Source organism: Pagrus pagrus (genome assembly GCF_965226575.1).
Source record: "Pagrus pagrus genome assembly, chromosome: 11".
Taxonomy (NCBI): Eukaryota; Metazoa; Chordata; class Actinopteri; order Spariformes; family Sparidae; genus Pagrus; species Pagrus pagrus.
Window position 1 is genome coordinate 1,912,967 of NC_140195.1, and position 19,286 is coordinate 1,932,252.

Here is a 19,286-nt window from a genome sequence, read left to right on the forward strand (position 1 = left end):
GGAAGGAGTGAAGTGACAGAGACGGTTTTGTCTCCATCAGGATCAAACTCAGAATGAAGATCCACCACGTTCTGTTCTTCTGCTTCATCTCAGGTGAGGACTGATGACCTGACTGTCTCTTTAACGCAGCACCACACACTGCTTTGGGACATTTCATTTGTTAATGTGGCTAAATGTTTGATGACACGTCTTTTACAGTTGCTGCCATTTTTTGTTGTTGCTCCAGCAGAACAGAAATGATCATCTGTGTTCTGTGTTCATCTTTCCAACAGCTCTGTGTGGAGACACTGGGCTCGTCAGCGCAAAACTCAACATTTACACAGGAGCTGAGGGGGGAAGTGGTTCAATGTCGTGCTACCTGTCTGACCCTAAAAACATGAAGTTCTTCTGTAAAGAAGAATGTAAAGCAGAAGGTATTCTCATTAAAACAGAAGATGTCAGAGCTCAGAATGGCAGATTCAGCACTGAATATAAAGTAGAGTCTTCTGGAAGAGGAGTTCTGACTGTGAAAATCACAAATCTGACCAAGTCTGATGCAGGACGGTACAGGTGTGGTTTGGGCACAGATTTGGTTCCAGACTCATACTCGGACTTTGAGATCAGAATTTCTAACGGTGAGTTTCTACTGAAAGTCTTTAAACCTGATTTATTTAGTGAATTCAACGATGTAGGAATATTTCTTTTATCTAGATATGAAAACAAGAGAATATATTGTTATATATTTAAAAAAAGGATTTGATGATTTATAAAAATACTGAGATCAGACTGCAGCATTTCACAGACAGTAACTGTTGACTGTTTCTCTTTTCAACAGAACTGCCGGGTGAAAACACTCGTTTCTTCCGTACAGATACTGAAGGAGAGAATGTCACAATGGGATGCCGCGATGATGTTCAAAATAAACAGAAGTTCCTGTGTAAGGACAAATGTGAAACACAAGAGGACATTATTATTGAGACTGATGGCAACAGAGCTCAGAGTGGCAGATACAGCATTGAATACAAAGAAGGATCTACATTTGGATTGTATGTGACCATCACACAGGCGAACACGTCAGACACAGGATGGTATAAGTGTGGCTACGGCAGAGCTTTGTCTCCAGATTCATCCTACCCATTCCTGATCCTTGTCATGGGTGGTGAGTGTTTATTAAAATCATGACCTCTTCATAATCTACATAACATTTGTTCATAGCACATCATTTAAAGAGAAAAAAAGGACATAAAAAGATGTTTTGTCATGCTCAAAATCCAAAAGTAAAATGATGAAGTGCCCTCTGGGGCGTCCTCCGAAAGCTCAGTCGTTCACAAGCAGGGATGGGGCGAGGGTCAACACTCGAAACACATGATTGTATAAAGGGGATGACAACACAGGCTCAGGAACACTTCACCGAGCTGTTGTCAGCAAACACAGTTCATTGAAAAAATGATAATTGTGTGACGTTTAATTCAACAAACCTACTTCAAATATTCATAAACATTTACTCTCATATGATATTTAATTCTGTCGTGTGCATTTGCTTGATTGATACTGTAAATATCATCTGTTTCTATGTTCCTACCAACATCAGACCCATCAGCCTCCAGGACAACACAGAGTTTCACGCCTCCATCAGTTTTCCCTGTAACCACCAGCCAGGGAACAGGTACACTACACTTCATTAACTATCAAGTTCATGTCTAATGCTAAACTCTTTGTTATCATGACAGGAGCATGTAGAGGACGTAGGATGTCTCCATGATGCAAAATACTCTCAGTTTTATACATAATGTAAAACATAATCTTCTCTTTTTTACATGACATAGATACAGAGGGTATTAGGACCAGGGGTGAGAAATAAATGAGAAGAGGACCTTTTTTTTTTTTCATTATGCACTTCAAGTAAAAAGTCGAAACAAAGTTTCGTGCAGCCTCCTCTTCCAAGCTCATGTGGTTTTTGCTTCTGAACAGACGCAGTTTTTGGCACAATCTCTTCAAAGTCCTCATGCTGACAACTACACTGTGTTTATGAGCTCAAAGAGAAATGATGTCTTTGTTACTAAACATCATTCTGAAGTACAGTTTCTACGATTCATCTACAAAAGGCATTTTGTTGAGGCTGTTCGATGTCATCTCAAAAGGTCGACTTCAACCTTGAAATGTTGACTTTATTCTCCACATATCTACTTTTTTCTTGAAGTGCATAATGACCCCTCGCCCTGATACTGTTCCGATAATGTGGATGATGTAAAACACGTAAACACATTCATTTATTTTTATTCATCTTATTTGGTCAGGCCAAAGTATTTTTCTCATTAAGTTCCTTAAAAGCAACTTCTTCTTTTTTAACCCTGTTCCTCTGCCTCCTCTCGTCCTCCATCTCTCACCCAGTGTTCCTCTTTCCTCTGGTTGTCTGTGTGATCGTTATCGTCTTGCTCTCGACTGCTGTTCTGCTGCTCGTCTACAAACTGAAGACAAAAAGGAGCTCAGGCGGCAGCAACCTGGAGGTGACTTCCTTTAACTCATTCTGTCTCTCTTTAGTACCGCCAAAGGTTTAAATACATCAACTGCACATCTGTCTCTGCCAGTGTCAATACAGTCTGTAAAAATCAGGTTTCTGTCTCTGGACATCGCCGTATTAGCAGCGATGCCACCTAATCGAAAAAAAATGACAAAGGAGGTAGAGAGTTGGTGGATGGTCGCCTGGTGTATTCACGGGATCACTTTTGTTTGACTGTGGGTTTCTTTGCCCCAAACAGCCAGAATACCACACTGTGTGTTCAGTGTTGTCTCTGACTAAAGTCACCTCGTGCAGAGACTCTGTATCTTTCTCTTGTCCTCCAGTGTCTGCTCGTTTTCTTTTTTATCTCCTCTCTGTACGTTCTTAAAGTAAAGTAGAGTTCCCCTCCATTCAACAGCAAATAAGAGAGAATTATGGAAGATTACAGGTTGGGAAGAGAAAGGGAAGATAAATCCACTAACATCTCTGTGCTCTCCTTGACTCTGGGTGTTTATTCCTCCAGAGCTCACCGGCTCCAGCAGCTGTCTGCTGGTTAACGCTAGTAGAGTTGCTCATTAATCCACAAAAAAACGGCCTCTATCCCATTTATTATTTTTCTAATATTTGCATGAAAAATTATCAAAAATCACAAAAACCACAAACACAGCTGTGATGTCAGGATCAGTGACTGGAATTAGCTCAGGTAAAGCCCAGTAGACGCCTCGCAGCTAGCTGTCTCTTAAAGCCGCCACTCAACGAATTATGTGTAACTTTAAGCCTAAATATAATTTTATATCCCCAAACAGATGTCATTAATGGAGAAGTTAGCTATTACCAGAGCCAGCATATTACCAGAGTAATAGCTTACTCTAGCTGCCATTAGCTAGTTAGCTCAGTTAGCAGTGCAGCTAGCTGCAGACTGGGAGGTTGGGGGCTGAGGGAGTGTTGGTGTTTACATTGCTAGTAGAATATCTGGACGAGGGCGGGTTAGCATGCTAACTTTGCAAGACAATACATAAACATCATAATGTCAGAATAACTATTTTCTCACATTCTGCTGATAATTTTAGTTCATTTTTGAAATTCTTATTATAATTATATATATATATATAATCCCCTTCTCACCCTGGTCGGGTGGTATCTGTGTCATCCTCAAGCTCGGGTCCTCTACCAGAGGCCTGGGAGTTTGAGGGTTCTGCGCAGTATCTTGGCTGTTCCTAGGACTGCGCTCTTCTGGACTGAGGCTTCAGATATTGTTCCTGGGATCTGTTGGAGCCACTCTCCCAGTTTGGGGGTTACTGCCCTGAGTGCCCCCACTACCACGGGGACCATGCTAGCCTTGACCTTCCACATCTGTTCCAGCTGCTCTTTCAACCCTTGGTACTTCTCAAGTTTCTCGTGTTCCTTCTTCCTGATGTTGGCGTCAGCTGGGATCGCCACATCTATCACCACCACCCTCTTCTGCTGTTTATCCACCACCACTATGTCCGGTTGGTTAGCCAGGAGCAGTTTGTCAGTCTGGAAGCTGAAGTCCCACAGAACCTTGGCCCTGTTGTTCTCAGCCACCTTCTGTGGTATGGCCCATTGGGACTTGGGTACTTCTATTCCATACTGGTTGCAGATGTTCCTGTGTACTATCCCGGCCACTTGGTTGTGCCTCTCCATGTACGCTGATCCAGCTAGCATCTTACACCCTGCTACTATGTGCTGGACTGTCTCAGGCTTCTTTGCACAGTCTGCAACTTGGGTCTGATCTACTCTGGTAGATCCTGGCCTCTATGGCTCTTGTGCTTATGGCCTGTTCTTGTGCTGCCATGATTAGTGCCTCTGTGCTGTCTGTCAGTCCAGCATTTTCCAGCCACTGGTAGGATTTCTTGATATCAGCCACTTCCTCTATCTGACGGTGGTACATGCCATGTAGGGGCTTGTCCCTCCAGGTTGTCTGCTCCTCCTCCTCTGCACTCTCATCAGGGTTCTGCTGCCTGAGGCATACACTTAGCAGTTCAACTTTCGGGGCCATTTTTTCGATGTATTCTCGAATTTTCGATGTTTCATCCTGGACCGTGGCCTTGACGCTCACTAGTCCTCGGCCTCCCGCTTTCCGCTTAGTGTATAGCCTCAGGGTGCTGGACTGGGGGTGGAACCCTCCGTGCATGGTGAGGAGCTTTCTAGTCTTGATATCTGTGGCTTCTATCTCCTCCTTTGGCCAGCTTATGATATGAGCAGGGTATCTGATGACTGGTAGTGCGTACATGTTGATGGCTCGGACCTTGTTCTTACCATTCAGCTGACTTTTTAGGACCTGCCTTACTCTCTGGAGGTATTTGACTGTGGTTGACTTCCTTGTGGTGTCTTCATGGTTTCCATTAGCCTGTGGGATGCCAAGGTACTTGTAGCTGTCTTGGATATCACCTATGTTGCCCTCTGGTAGGTCAATCCCCCTCAGTCCCGGCCACACTTGTCCAATCTGAATGACATTCCTATGTCATCGCTGTAGATCCTGGTGGTGTGGATCAGTGAGTCTATTTCTCGCTCGCTCCTGGCATACAGCTTGATGTCATCCATGTAGAGCAGGTGGCTGATTGTTGCCCCACTACGGAATCGGTACCCGTAGCCACTGTTCGTGATGATCTGACTAAGGGGGTTCAGGCCTATGCAGAACAGCAGTGGTGATAGCGCATCTCCCTGGTATATGCTGCACTTGACGTTGACTTGGGCAATCAGGCTTTGAATTGGCCTCTAGGGTTGTCTTCCACATTTCCATCGAGTTCTGGATGAAGGCCCTAAGGTTCCTGTTGATCTTATACAGTTCCAGACATTCCAGTATCCATGTGTGCGGCATTGAGTCGTAGGCTTTCTTGTAGTCAATCTAGGCAGTGCACAGGTTGGTCTGTCTCTTCGTACAGTCTCAGGCGACTGTTCTATCAACCAGTAGCTGGTGCTTGGCTCCTCTGGTGTTACTGCCAATTCCTTTCTGTGCCTCGCTCATGTATCGAGCCACATGCTTACTCATTTTTGCTGCAATGATGCCTGACAGGGCCTTCCATGTTGTGCAGACACAGGTAATTGGCCGGTAGTTGGATGGGATTGGTCCCTTCTGGGGGTCCTTCAGGATTACGACTGTCCTGCCCTGGGTTAGCCACTCATGGTGGGTCCCATCCCTCAGCAGCTGGTTCATCTGTGCTGCTAGGTGTTCATGGAGTGCAGTTAGCTTCTTCAGCCAGTACGTATGGATCATATCTGGGCCTGGTGCTGTCCAGCTCTTCATCTTTGACACTCTTTCTTGGATGTCTGCCATTGAGATGGTTACTGGTTCTTGTTCTGGGAGGTTGCTGTGGTCAGCTCTTAGGTCCACTAGCCATTGGGACATATTTATATATGGGATATATATATATATATATATATATATATATATATATATATATATATATACTCACTTTTGCAGCCTGCCAAGTGGCCATTCGAGGAACTGTGTTCTATATTCTGTTTTTCATTTTACACACCAACATCCATCTAAACCATCATTACATCTGATGAAAAAAAAAAAAATGTAAACAAGTATTAAAAAGTATTAAAAATTCATATTGCATTTAAAAGTTGTAAGAAATATGGCATATAATCATTGTATTAAATATATATATATGTAAATAATTAATATAATTAAATAAAGCAATAAATGTCTTTATAAATAAACACATGTACGTCATTTTAGTTTTTATATTTGTGTTGTTTTGTTGGTATTCTTCATTGTATACATGGCAAATAAACAGTTGTTTTTACATTTTCAGTGTCTCAACCATGAGAACCGTCCTCCAGGCTGCACAGGCGAGGAATCCGTCTACGAGAACTTCAGTCCAGGCAGCAAGGATCAGCACCAGACCTACTGTACACAACACCTGTGAGCTGCTCTGAATTCAGACCTGGATTCTGTTGATCAAGACCAAACCTGCTGAGTCTGTATTTTGTATTTTACAGCTGATAATGTGCTGGCAAGGTTTCATTTTATTGCTTTTTTTATTGGATAATATTCAATTGTATTTTGTAATGAAAGCCAAGACAAACCAGATTTTGTCTGTTATTTCTGATTGTAATTTTGAAGTAATTTTATTTGTCACTCTTCATTTAGGTTATATTATATTCAGCTTTTCCAAACATTTTATGTAGTTATGTCAAATTGATGAAACAGCACCCCCCTGGAGTTTAATGGGTGGTAAATGTCAGTCAATCTGTGTGGTGAAAGATGGTACTACACCTTTACAATAAAAAGGGACAGAAAAACATATTTTTCCTCTCACCTGTACAGTTATTCATCCATCTATAATATTGTGGTGTGTGGTCACAGAGATGTAACTACGTGGTATTCAGCTTGTAGAGCTGAAATCACCAACACAACACATTTGAAAACTAACTGCAGATATTCCACTGACTTTGTTCTGAGCAGCTTCATGTAGGAACTACTTTCTTACTGTTTAGAAGGAAGTGTGCATCTACTCATGAATGAGAGGCTAGCTAACTAAGCTAACTAAGCAAAATAATGTGACAGCTCAGTTGAGGAGGACGCCATTAATGTTTACAGCCTCTCATCTTTGACTTGATGCTCGCTTCCTTCTGCACAGCGGCTGGTGGATGTAGTTCAATAGAAAGAAAAGTAGTTCCCACATGAAACTGCTCACAATGACGTGTGGATTGTTTTGAGGTACTGGGACATGATTTCTGGGCTGTTGAGTTTTTCACATGTATTTTTTTATTTTTAGTTTGGCACTTTCTGCACCACACGTTGGGTGATATCTAGGTCCATTTTATTGGAAAGTAGGCAGACATATCTACTGCTGATATCTCCAAAACTCACTCCAAAACTATCTAGATAGATTAACAGCACTACAGGTAAGAGGAGCAATATATTTTGGGGGATTTTGGGTTGACTGTCCCTTTAAAGACTGGAGACTATAACAGCAAGTCATTCAGGTGAAATGACAGGGATGGTAAGCATCTCTACAATCACTGATATATGGTTGTGTGTACGAACATGGGTTGCTGATTTAGTTATTGCCCGAATGTAATGTGCCCTCTGGTGTTTTACTTTTCCAGATCCTGTTAACTGTGTGAGATTCATGTTTGTGTTCTGTGCAGAGGCTCTGCTAGTTGCTTGTTGTAGTTTAGGAGTTCTGAGTGGCGGCACACTGAGCTCCCACCGCTCTGTTGAGATTATCTGCTGCCTGTTCACGACTCAGATGTTAGTTGATGTGGTAAATATTAGTGTTTCCTTGGTTTTTTAGGTGACGCGCTTTAAACCCAGGGTGAGAAGAGTCTGAAACATATTATTCATGAAAAGCTAATTATTTTATTGATGCATAAAAATGTCAGTCTAGAAATACATGAAAATATCAATAAGCTTACAAATACACTGCAGTGCACTGAGACCTCAGATGTTTATATTTTTGAAAACATTTATTTTTAATTTAATGTGAATGATGAAACTGTGACATTCAAGTTTAATTCTGCAATTTTATTCCCAAAATTTAATCAAATAAGTGACAATCAACAGTAAAAGATGTACTGATGTAATGGAATATACCTTAAATGTAAATCAAAGGTGGTACATTATTTTATTTCATTCAACACTGATTAAATACACACAATTTTGCACAAATCATCATAATAAAGTTCAGCTCATATTTTACACAAGATCTCGTTTATTTTTTGTCTTTTTACTGTTTAATTGAGGATATCAGGTGTAGACAGAACATTTGGGTAAAAGGAAAAAGAAACTGAAAAAATAAAAATGTTTGTTTCTGTGTGAGGAGGAGAGGGCGAGGATGAAGGTGTAGAGCAAACGTTTCCCCGCTCAGTGATGACCAGCTGCCATCAGACTCCAGCTGCAGGCGGATAACGACCGGTTCATTTGAATCAGGTGTGTCGAGGCAAACATCTAAAACATGCAGAGCAGGGGCCCCTCCTCTCTCCACAGGACTGATCAGCAGCTCCCTCCAGTGGTCAGAGTGAGTAACTGTACAGCTGACTTCCTGTCTGTGTTTTAGTGGGTAGCAGCAGGATTCAACACACTCCAGACACATAAATGCTAAAAATCACCTGAACACCTGAACATTACCATAATATGACCTCTTTAAATGATTTGAATGTATTGAATAGAAACAGCTCTGAACATAATGCAGTCCAGTTCAACTCTACACTAACTACAATGTCACTGCGAAGAAATGCATTTTATTTTACACCTCTACAGCAGCGTCAACAAAGAGATGTAGTGGAGTAAAAAGTACAGGATCTCCCTCTGACGTGTGTTAGACCCACATTTTGACCCAAACTCTTTTTAATTAATTCATAATAATAACTAAATTTAATCTGTTCAGGCAAAAAGAGCAATAAACAGCTTATCTGCGAGAGTAACACACACACACACACACACACACACACACACACACCAACTGATTTCCTGTAAATGGAGAGGGGCGGAGCCACACTGACCATGTGATACAGGTGAGGAACCTGTCAGTCAAAGTGCTCAGTGACTCAGTTTTGAACTGTGAGAGCTGAAGGAGGAGAACTGAAGTCTGAAGCTCGTGAGTGTTTTTATATAAACAACGGTGGTTTTATTTAATGAAAATAATAAATAATGTCCTTTTAAGACCTTTCTGTTTGCCACTGTCGTTCACTGAAGCAATTTCAAGGCTTTGAACTGAACTGTGACTTTTATTTTGTAGACTTGTCTCTTTTAAACCTTTTCTATTTTAGCTTACTTTCCTATTTCTTAACTTGTTTTTAATATTTTGTATTTTTGATGACTTCTTACTTGTTCTTAATTTCCTTTGATGTCATTTTTATGCGTCTGTAAAGCTCTTTGAGTTGCCCTGTGACTATACAAATAAACCTGCCTTGCCTTATCAAACAGTATTGTATACTTTGTGTGTGTGTGTGTGTGTGTGTGTGTGTGTGTGTATGTGTGTGTGTGTGTGTGTGTGTGTTACTTCCTGGTCTCTCAGTCCTGCGTCAGACTCCAAAACAAACGTGTTTCCTGATTCTTGTGTCCTGAGCTCACAGTCAGTGTTTCACCTGACAGACTGACCTCAGGGCTGAAGATGAGTGTGTGTGTGTGTGTGGAGGAAGAGGAGGACAGAGCAGAGTCTCCAGGATCCAGATGTCTGTCTGTGAAGAGTGACCGGTCCAAACTCGGTCCTGTGAACTTCAGAAATGAACCTGGACCCAGACGCAGAGTAAGAGAACTGACACTGACTCATTCAGACTTTTTCTCTCCCAAGCCTTCATATGTTAGAGCAAACTCTAGCTGCCAGATCTGTTTTATACGTATTTAAGTACAAGGGTAACACTTTTAATACCTGAATTAACATGAACACCATCAGTAAATGAATACTAGACACATTATCTGTTAGGTAATGCTTATTACTGCATTAGATAATATGAATTAATGTAGCCTTCTTGTAAAGAGTTACCAAATTTGATCCTTCCTACTCATGAGGCGGGTCTGAATATTAGAAACACGTCTGATGCAGTCCAGTACAACATTAACACCAGTATCAGTAAATATAGCTGTAGTTACCGGAGGACACCAGCAGGGGGAGCGCAGGCACCATGAGCTAACCCTAACCCTGTCAGGACTTTTACAGCCAGTTCATGTTCCTCTGGATTAAAGGGAAGAGGAAGAAGAACAGGACTGTCATGTGAACAGACGTTTTGCTTTGTACTCAGCTGCCTGACTTTCTTTGTTTCTGACGGTGTCTTTTTGTTTTGATTTTATTAAGAAAAGGCAAGTAAAGACTTCTTTTTACTGCATTTTCCTTTTTGGTTCGAAAGCAGCTCTCCTGTCTGTTGATGTCTGATGTCTGTGATCAGTGTTATATATTACATTTTACTAGTTACCTTCATTTTTAAAGTAATATATTAGGTCCCGTTGCTGGCACAGAAACTTTCAAATGAATGTTGTGTGTTCAGGTGAATAAGCTGTTTCTTCCTGTGTGTTTATCATGTGACTGAGAGGAATGATGAGAAATCATGTGAGAGCTCTGTCAGCAGGTTGTTGTGTTTGTGTGAAGGTATGGAGTCTGCAACGAATCAGTGTGAAGACAGACACACACTATGTGAGGAGCATGACAGCCAGACCAACTCTCACAGGTGAGGTGACGATCTCTAACGTCACGAAGCATTTGATTCTTCATGTGAGACGAAGACATTTACCTGCTGTCAGCCGGACGATCAGTCATATCATCAGTCATATTTAGTTTCATAATTAGAAAATACTAACACTTCCATAACTTTAGTAATTAAAATACATGGTTCTTATTGTCCAGACCTGCATCCAATCATTACAACTTAGACATTATTTCAGTCTTTTATTCAAGGAGACTTTCAAACCCAATCGCCAGAATAAATGTCAGCTAAGTGTGTTTCTGCAAAACCACAGAGAAGTTCAAACTGAACGTGTCTTTATGTTGCAACTGTACATGTGTTCAGATTGAATTTTGTATGTCTCTCATCTCACAACGCTGTGCTTATGCTCTGGTTAGGTTTAGGCGGAAAAAACACGTGGTTAGTGTGAGGAGAAATGGCTGAAAATGTCCATAGGTGTTCTTTAAATATCCAGTGGTGTAACTCAAACTTCAGTGGGCCTGTTATCCACACCACCACCTCCGCCTCCACGTCCTGAGGTGAAAGGTGGCTAATAATCATATAATGTGAACATGATGTGTCAGGTTTGGTACGGAAAGTGTGGTCTACAGAAAGATTAACTGCTAACATTATATAACATTATAGACTGGGCTGGACTCCCTCTAAATATGCGAGCTTTAATACATTTATTTTCTATCAGGATCCATCAGAGACCTGACTGTGCTGAGCCTGAACCCAGCTGTGTGTCAATGAAGAGTCACTGGTCAATGGAGAGCCCACTACACTTCCAAGATGGACGCCACTCCGTTGATCAAAGGTGAGGATTTCAAACATTGACATGAGCACAATAAGGACAATAACTGTGAAAAGTCTTCGGTGATTAAGTCCCATTGTGACATCGTTTAGTTACCACTATCTCTCTGAGGAGTTTGAATATATGCAAATAGCACTGGAGCACTGAGATGCAGTTCGCCTGGGGGTGCATTTCAACCTTTGCTGGTGAGAATTACAGGGTTTCTTTTTGTTCAGGTTTAGTTGTAGCAAGAGCCGCAAAATCCTTTTGTGTATTCCAAAGAATAAAAACCAATAAAGTTAATTGCATGAGAAAAGAGGGCGTAGAGTCCGATGGCCCCACGTTGTGATGCAAGATGCTATTAAATGCAAACAGCTGATTAACTGGAATATACTGTGCAGTACATTTATTAAATCACTGACTTGTCTCGGGGTATTGTGGGTACAGTGCAGAATGGATTCTTTGTTTCCGTCAGTAGGAAGCTGGAAAAACCTGAACCCAGCTGTGTGTCTGTGAAGAGTAGCTGGTCAATGCATCATCCAATACTGTTCAAAGATGGACCCGACTCTGTTGATCAAAGGTCAGGATTTGAAACTGATAATTAAAACAAAATGAAGCAGAGTTTTCTTTCAGGCTCTCAGTTGTTTTTAAAACTTTACTGACTCAGATGAAGTTTTCTCTTTTAGCAGCAGCACCTGCTTCACACACACACAGTCAAACACATTCTCACTGAGCGCTTCACAGTACAACCAGTCTGATACAAGCAGATACTGTGCAGCTCCTCAGGAGCAGCTGGAGGCTCTTGTTGCCTTGCTCGAGGACAGCTCGGCAGTGCCACACCTTGTGTTTCTCTAAGTGTGGACAGTCATCATGTGAGTTAATTATTCATGATCCCTCCACAGAGTGAACCAGGAGATCCCAGATGTTCCCAGCGGTCAGTCAGCCCAGCAGCAACAAACACACCTGGACTCCATATTTATGGTCTGTACATCTACAGCAACTACTTTACATATACTCCGTTCACAATAATTGCCATGCTGCACTTCTGTTCAACATGGATCTGATGTTTGGATCCATGATCTTAGTTTGCTTGTGTCAGTCATACAATATTCTGTTCCAGCTGCTGGAGGAGAAAATTGTCACTTTTGTGAAGAACGAGCTGAAGAAGTTTCAGAGGGTTCTGAGTCCAGATTACCCAGAATGCTCAGAGAGTCAGTGGGAGGATGAGGAGGTGTTGGATGGTGAAGATGAGGAGCAGATGAGGAGCAGCAGAGAGGCGTTCCTGAAGATCACACAGCACTTCCTGAGGGGAATGAAGCGGGAGGATCTGGCAGACTGGCTGCAGAGCAGTAAGCGGGAACGATTGATGGATAGATGGACTATTTACTAATCTCTCAAGAAATGGAACAAAATATGTTCATATACTCAATGTAAGACATCTTTGACGTATTGATCTTGTTTGTCTTGTGTTCATTCAGGACACCCTGCTCCAGTTTATCAGCTCAAACTTAAGTCTAACCTGAAGAAGAAGTTCCAGTGTGTGTTTGAGGGGATCGCTAAAGCAGATCTACTGAATCAGATCTACACAGAGCTCTACATCACAGAGGGAGGGACTGCAGAGGTCAACGATGAACATGAGGTCAGACAGATTGAAACGGCGTTCAGGAAACCTCGCAGAGCAGAAACAACAATCGGACGAGAAGACATCTTTAAAGCCTCACCTGGAAGAGATGAACCAATCAGAACAGTGATGACAAAGGGAGTCGCCGGCATCGGAAAAACAGTCTTGACACAGAAGTTCACTCTGGACTGGGCTGAAGACAAAAACAACCAGGACATACAGTTCACATTTCCTTTCACTTTCAGAGAGCTGAATGTGCTGAAGGGGAAAAAGTTCAGCTTGGTGGAGCTTGTCCATCACTTCTTCACTGAAACCAGAGAAATCTGCAGCTTTGAAGAGTTCCAGGTTGCGTTCATCTTTGACGGTCTGGATGAGTGTCGACCTCCTCTGGACTTCCACAACACTGAGATCCTGACTGATGTTACAGAGTCCACCTCAGTGGATGTGCTGCTGACAAACCTCATCAGGGGGAAACTGCTTCCCTCTGCTCGCCTCTGGATAACCACACGACCTGCAGCAGCCAATCAGATCCCTCCTGAGTGTGTTGACATGGTGACAGAGGTCAGAGGGTTCACTGACCCACAGAAGAAAGAGTACTTCAGGAGGAGATTCAGAGATGAGGAGCAGGCCAACACAATCATCTCCCACATCAAGACATCACGAAGCCTCCACATCATGTGCCACATCCCAGTCTTCTGCTGGATCACTGCTACAGTTCTGGAGGATGTGTTGAAGACCAGAGAGGGAGGAGAGCTGCCCAAGACCCTGACTGAGATGTACATCCACTTCCTGGTGGTTCAGTCCAAAGTGAAGAACGTCAAGTATGATGGTAAATCTGAGAGAGATCCACACTGGACTCCAGAGAGCAGGAAGATGATCGAGTCTCTGGGAAAACTGGCTTTTGAGCAGCTGCAGAAAGGAAACCTGATCTTCTATGAATCAGACCTGACAGAGTGTGGCATCGATGTCACAGCAGCCTCAGTGTACTCAGGAGTGTTCACACAGATCTTCAGAGAGGAGAGAGGACTGTACCAGGACAAGGTGTTCTGCTTCGTCCATCTGAGTGTTCAGGAGTTTCTGGCTGCTCTTCATGTCCATCTGACATTCACCAACTCTGGAGTCAATCTGCTGGCAGAAGGAACATCCAAGAAAGAAAGAATAGACGAATCTGCAAAGACACACTTCTACCAGAGTGCTGTGGACAAGGCCTTACAGAGTCCAAACGGACACCTGGACTTGTTCCTGCGCTTCCTCTTGGGCCTGTCACTGCAGACCAATCAGACTCTCCTAGGCAGCCTGCTGGCACAGTCAGGAAGTAGCCCACAGACCAATCAGGAAACAATCCAGTACATTAAGGGAAAGATAAGTACGGATCTTTCTTCAGAGAAGAGTATCAATCTGTTTCACTGTCTGAATGAACTGAATGATCTTTCTCTAGTGGAGCAGATCCAACAGTACCTGAGATCAGGAAGTCTCTCCACAGATAAACTGTCCCCTGTTCAGTGGTCAGCTCTGGTCTTCATCTTACTGTCATCAGAAAAAGATCTGGCCATGTTTGACCTGAAGAAATACTCTGCTTCAGAGGAGGCTCTTCTAAGGCTGCTGCCGGTGGTCAAAGCCTCCAACAAAGCTCTGTAAGGAGAGAGATTAATTCATATTTGAAATAGTCAATTTGCAACTGGAAAGAAGCTTTGTACTTATATTGTCTGCGTCACTGTTTTCAGATTGAGTGGCTGTAACCTCTCAGAGAGGAGCTGTGAAGCTCTGTCCTCAGTTCTCAGCTCAAAGTCCTCTAGTCTAAGAGAGTTGGACCTGAGTAACAACAACCTGCAGGATTCAGGAGTGAAGCTGCTGTCTGCCGGACTACAGCGTCCACTCTGTACACTGGAAACTCTCAGGTTAGGATCACTGACCCACCATCTTGGGAGTGCCTGACTCCCTGCTAATCAAAAATGGACAAAGAGGTGGAGCATTGGTGGAGCTGAAGTGAGCCTAATTAGTTAAATAAGCTAAATACGCTAACAAGCTATCATAAAGAGACACGAATCTCAGAATACCTTAGGGGTGATCCGTAGAGAATTGTGTGGTCTCTACAGGTAGGAAAATTTTGCACATTTTAAAGTTAAATGCATCAATCTGGTGCACTTTGAGGGACAATTAAGAGTCTATCTCATACATAACATAACCATAAATGAGAAATTGTGGAAAATATAAAACAAAATAATCAAATATAACTCTAAGCTTTGGCTCTGCTGTCTGGTGATTAGTCCAGTCCTCACAATTTACTCTATACACATCTCCGGCTATACAATGTAAGCACACGCCTATAAGCTATAGTTAATAGTCAATATCAATCTATTGCTTTTAAGTCCTGACCTGTTACTTAACATTGCGAGACCAAATAATCACTGTCTTGTTTTAAATTTCATCTTAATTGTCTGGTCTGTGTGGTTCAGGTTGCTGCTGGAAAACGTGACGGTCGTTTCATGGGCACATGTGAATGTATGTACACGTGCAACATGGTTAAATTTCAAAGCAGCAGTTGCCCGCTGGCATTTATCAAACATAATAAATAGCATGAGTTGTATTTCCATCTCACATAACAAGACAAACTGAGCAAACTGACAAACAGACTGGAGAGAGATTGACTACAAGCTAGCACATCAACTTAACTTTACTGTTAGAGACCACAAGTTCACCTGAAAACTGTTTTCCCCATCTCTTCTCTGTACCATTGAGTTCATTAAAGTTAACATTACATTTCGCCTTCATTCAGGAGTCAAATAAAGAATTCTATAGTACATTACAATGGATGCACCTCCAAGGCTTGTGCTCTCCTCAACTCAGGGTGTTTATTCCTTCAGAAGCTCCCAACCATCCCCACAGCTTTCTCCTCCAGAGCTCGCCGGCTCCAGCTGCTGTCCGCCAGTTAACACTAACAGGGCCTCTCGCTTGTCCAAAATACCAGCATTGCTGGTTCAGTTTAACACACAGCAAGCCATATTATTTGTCATGGAGATCAGTGACTGGAATTAGCTGAGGTGAAGCCGATCAGACAGCTTGCGCCTAGCTGTCAGTCAATTATGCATAACATATATAAAACACAATTAAAGTGTTAGAATAGTTTGCTGTTTTCGTGAAGCAGCAACAGTTAGTGATATGTTTGCATTAACAAAAAAAACTTGTGAACATAATGGATGAGGAAACTGGGTTTGCTCCTGTGAAGCTGTGTGATTGTTCATGGACATTGATACCAGTCGAAGTACTACAGTAGCCTTCCAGCCCTCTCATCGGATTTTGCGACGTGTGTTGTTTTGTGTGTTTGCAGGTTGTCAGGCTGTTTGATCACAGAGGAAGGCTGTGCTTCTCTGGCCTCAGCTCTGAGCTCCAACCCCACCCATCTGAGAGAGCTGGACCTGAGCTACAATAATCCAGGAGACACAGGAGTGAAGCTGCTCTCTGCTGGACTGGAGGATCCGCAGTGGAGACTGGATACCCTCAGGTATAGAAAGGCCTGTTGAAGCCACAATCAGTCTCAAAGAGGAGAGATAGAGCTGGAAACATTCTCTGTCACGTTGTCAGCCTGGCTTATAAGACCCTGACACCCCAAGGTGACCTCAAACAACTATAGCTGATAAATACTGACTACATCAGACGATCAATACAGACAGAAGTAGTCAGAGAAGATGTGCTAAAACAGTGAGGTAGTAAAATTGCCTTTTTTTCTGGAGGATTTTCTTGTTGCAATATTGGGAGGTAGGACAGCAGTGTAAACATGTGGGCTCATGTCAAACAATAATACAGGGTGTTTTGATGCGCCTAAGCAGAAGTCAGGAGGGAACGGTGTTCCTCCTCAGATTGCAAAAAAGCAAGTTTTCTACTTTCAGTATCAAAAAAATTAGGACCTTCACGCATTTATGCTACTCACAATGCTCTCAACCGCTGGTTGTTAGACTGTAACTATGGTGCGTTCATAGATTCAGTCAGAAATGGTCATTTGGGGGGAAAAAAACAGTTCCAGTTTGAGAGCACTCGGAGCATCCTCTGTATGGAAGGTAGATTTGGTCGTAATTAAAATTTGTTTCTGGGGCCCTCCAGATAATAAATGTTTCCATCTCTGCAGCTCTACACAGCTTTTAAGCCTCTTTTAGCTTCTAGTTTCGTTTTTTGCAGCACACCTCCATTTCCAGGAGCAGCTGTTTTCTTCTAAATAGCTCTGATTAAACCACTACCTGCCCAGCAGCAAACAGAAGACAGACTGAGACATTTACGTGAATGATCATATTGCCAATAATTGGCCTGGTTGAAAGAGGATGTGCTGGTCTTCTTTCAGGGTGGAGCCTGGTGGAGTCCAATGGTTGAGACCAGCTCTGAGGAAGTGTAAGTATGTTTTTACTTTGAGTCATGAAAACAAAGCACATACTGGTGTCATCAGCATAAGTGATTAATATCTGCAGCTGTGTCATGTCTTCTCTCCATCAGATTCCTGTGAACTCACAGTGGACACAAACACAGTAAACAGAAAGATCAAACTGTCTGACAACAACAGGAAGATGACACATGTGGAGGAGGAGCTGCCATACCCTGGTCATCAAGACAGATTTAACTGGTGTCAGCTGCTGTGTAGAAATAGTCTGACTGGTCGCTGTTACTGGGAGGTGGAGTGGAGAGGAGGGGTTTTTATATCAGTGAGTTACAAAGGAATCAGCAGGAAGGGAAACAGTGATGACTGTTTGTTTGGACTAAATGATCAGTCCTGGAGTCTGGACTGCTCTGATGTTGGTTACTATGCCTGTCACAATAAGATGGTGACAACCATCTCCTCCTCCTCCTCCTCGTCTGTCTCTGACAGAGTAGCAGTGTATGTGGACTGTCCTGCTGGCACTGTGTCCTTCTACAGAGTCTCCTCTGACAAACTGATCCACCTCCACACCTACAACACCACATTCACTGAACCTCTTTATCCTGGGTTTAGGCTCTGGTCTGGTTCCTCAGTGTGTCTGTGTTCTCTGTAGGAGGAAGAGTCTCCTCCTGTTAGAGAAACTCTCTCAGTGCTGACCAAATAGTTCAGTCTGTAGATGACCACACAATGCAGATGTTACCAATACGGTGAATATATTTTCAAAACTGCAAACAGTGCACACTGCATTCATGCAATGCAAGGAATTTTTTTACAAATGGACAGCAATGCCACCAAGACATGGGAGAGAAGATAATTCCCTGTGTTTTTACATTTACACTGAGCAATATTAAGCAAAACAGGGCGAATGCATGGCGACAAATAAGTGAGGAGGTTATAGCCAGTTGTGTGAAATATTTGGTTAAAAAAATGTGTCAGTTGTTTTTTTGTTAAAATAAATATTAAATAAATATATTGAACATTTACAAGACAGTGACAAAAAACACATCGGGGGTAAGCTGTTGTTGCAGTGAGTTAAGTAGGGGACTGTCACTGAGGAGACTGTGGTTTGTATACCATTTGGAACATATCTTTATACTGTTCACATATCATTATTATTATTACACTGTGTTCACTTGTTGTTTTCACAATAAGTTCATGTATTATTTTCTGTTTCTTGTCAGTTTTCTGTCACTGTTTGGTTTGCTTAAGGCAACAAATAATCCTGGCAAGGTTAAGGCATGAAGACACCCCTTGACTTTCAAAGGCATAAGATCGCTATCCTGTTCACACTACTCAACTTTCTGTCTCGTGGTCGGAGTCTTTGTGGTCTGCACTACATGACTTACCAGTGATCAGTGGGCTTTTTGTCTGCAGACTCCAAAAACAAGTTGGGGGTAGCAAGATCAGGGCTGAAATCCAAGTGTGAACTTGGCTTTAAGGAACTAAATACTTGGTAAGGTTCAGGGAACAAAAATAGTTGGTTAGACTCAGGGAAGTAAAATACTTGGTAAGGTTCAGGGAACAAAAATACTTGGTTGGGTTTAGGGAACTAAAATACTTGGTAAGGTTCAGGGAACAAAAATACTTGGCGAGGTTTAGGGAACTGAAATACTTGGTAAGGTTCAGGGAGCAAAAATACTTGGTTGGGTTTAGGGAACTAAAATACTTGGTAAGGTTCAGGGAACAAAAATACTTGACGAGGTTTAGGGAACTGAAATACTTAGTTGGGTTTAGGGAACTAAAATGCTTGAGACGGTTTAGGGAACAAAAACACTTGGTGAGGTTTAGGGAACTAAAATACTTGGTAAGGTTCAGGGAACAAAAATACTTGGAGAGGTTTAGGGAACTGAAA

General features: G+C 42.4%; 2 protein-coding genes across 2 annotated transcripts; both read left to right on the forward strand.

Moving 5' to 3' along the window:
- Window positions 1-13: 13 nt before the first annotated feature.
- On the forward strand, window positions 14-8,130 carry LOC311265000 (polymeric immunoglobulin receptor-like). Its single transcript, XM_084366274.1, has 6 exons — window positions 14-93; window positions 273-614; window positions 815-1,138; window positions 1,571-1,645; window positions 2,371-2,486; window positions 6,268-8,130. The coding sequence occupies exons 1-6, from the start codon at window positions 54-56 to the stop codon at window positions 6,379-6,381; spliced, it is 1,011 nt and encodes a 336-aa protein (XP_084222400.1). The 5' UTR covers window positions 14-53; the 3' UTR covers window positions 6,382-8,130.
- Window positions 8,131-9,644: 1,514 nt separating this feature from the next.
- LOC311265709 (protein NLRC3-like) lies at window positions 9,645-18,671 on the forward strand. The gene is made up of 10 exons (XM_084367653.1): window positions 9,645-9,708; window positions 10,546-10,624; window positions 11,319-11,435; window positions 12,314-12,392; window positions 12,532-12,760; window positions 12,890-14,666; window positions 14,757-14,930; window positions 16,361-16,534; window positions 17,366-17,412; window positions 17,515-18,671. Exons 2-10 carry the CDS (start codon window positions 10,548-10,550, stop codon window positions 18,045-18,047), a joined length of 3,207 nt encoding a protein of 1,068 aa, XP_084223779.1. The 5' UTR covers window positions 9,645-9,708; window positions 10,546-10,547; the 3' UTR covers window positions 18,048-18,671.
- The last annotated feature ends 615 nt before the right edge of the window (window positions 18,672-19,286 follow it).

Bases quoted from the DNA above. Each gene is read 5' to 3' on its own strand.
- LOC311265000 (XM_084366274.1), top strand. From the start codon at position 54: ATGAAGATCCACCACGTTCTGTTCTTCTGCTTCATCTCAG. The intron at 94-272 runs GTGAGGACTGAT...TCTTTCCAACAG, and splicing joins GTTCTTCTGCTTCATCTCAG to CTCTGTGTGGAGACACTGGG. The intron at 2,487-6,267 runs GTGACTTCCTTT...TTACATTTTCAG, and splicing joins CAGGCGGCAGCAACCTGGAG to TGTCTCAACCATGAGAACCG.
- LOC311265709 (XM_084367653.1), top strand. From the start codon at position 10,548: ATGGAGTCTGCAACGAATCAGTGTGAAGACAGACACACACTATGTGAG. The intron at 11,436-12,313 runs GTGAGGATTTCA...ATCCCTCCACAG, and splicing joins CGCCACTCCGTTGATCAAAG to AGTGAACCAGGAGATCCCAG. The intron at 17,413-17,514 runs GTAAGTATGTTT...TCTCTCCATCAG, and splicing joins GAGACCAGCTCTGAGGAAGT to ATTCCTGTGAACTCACAGTG.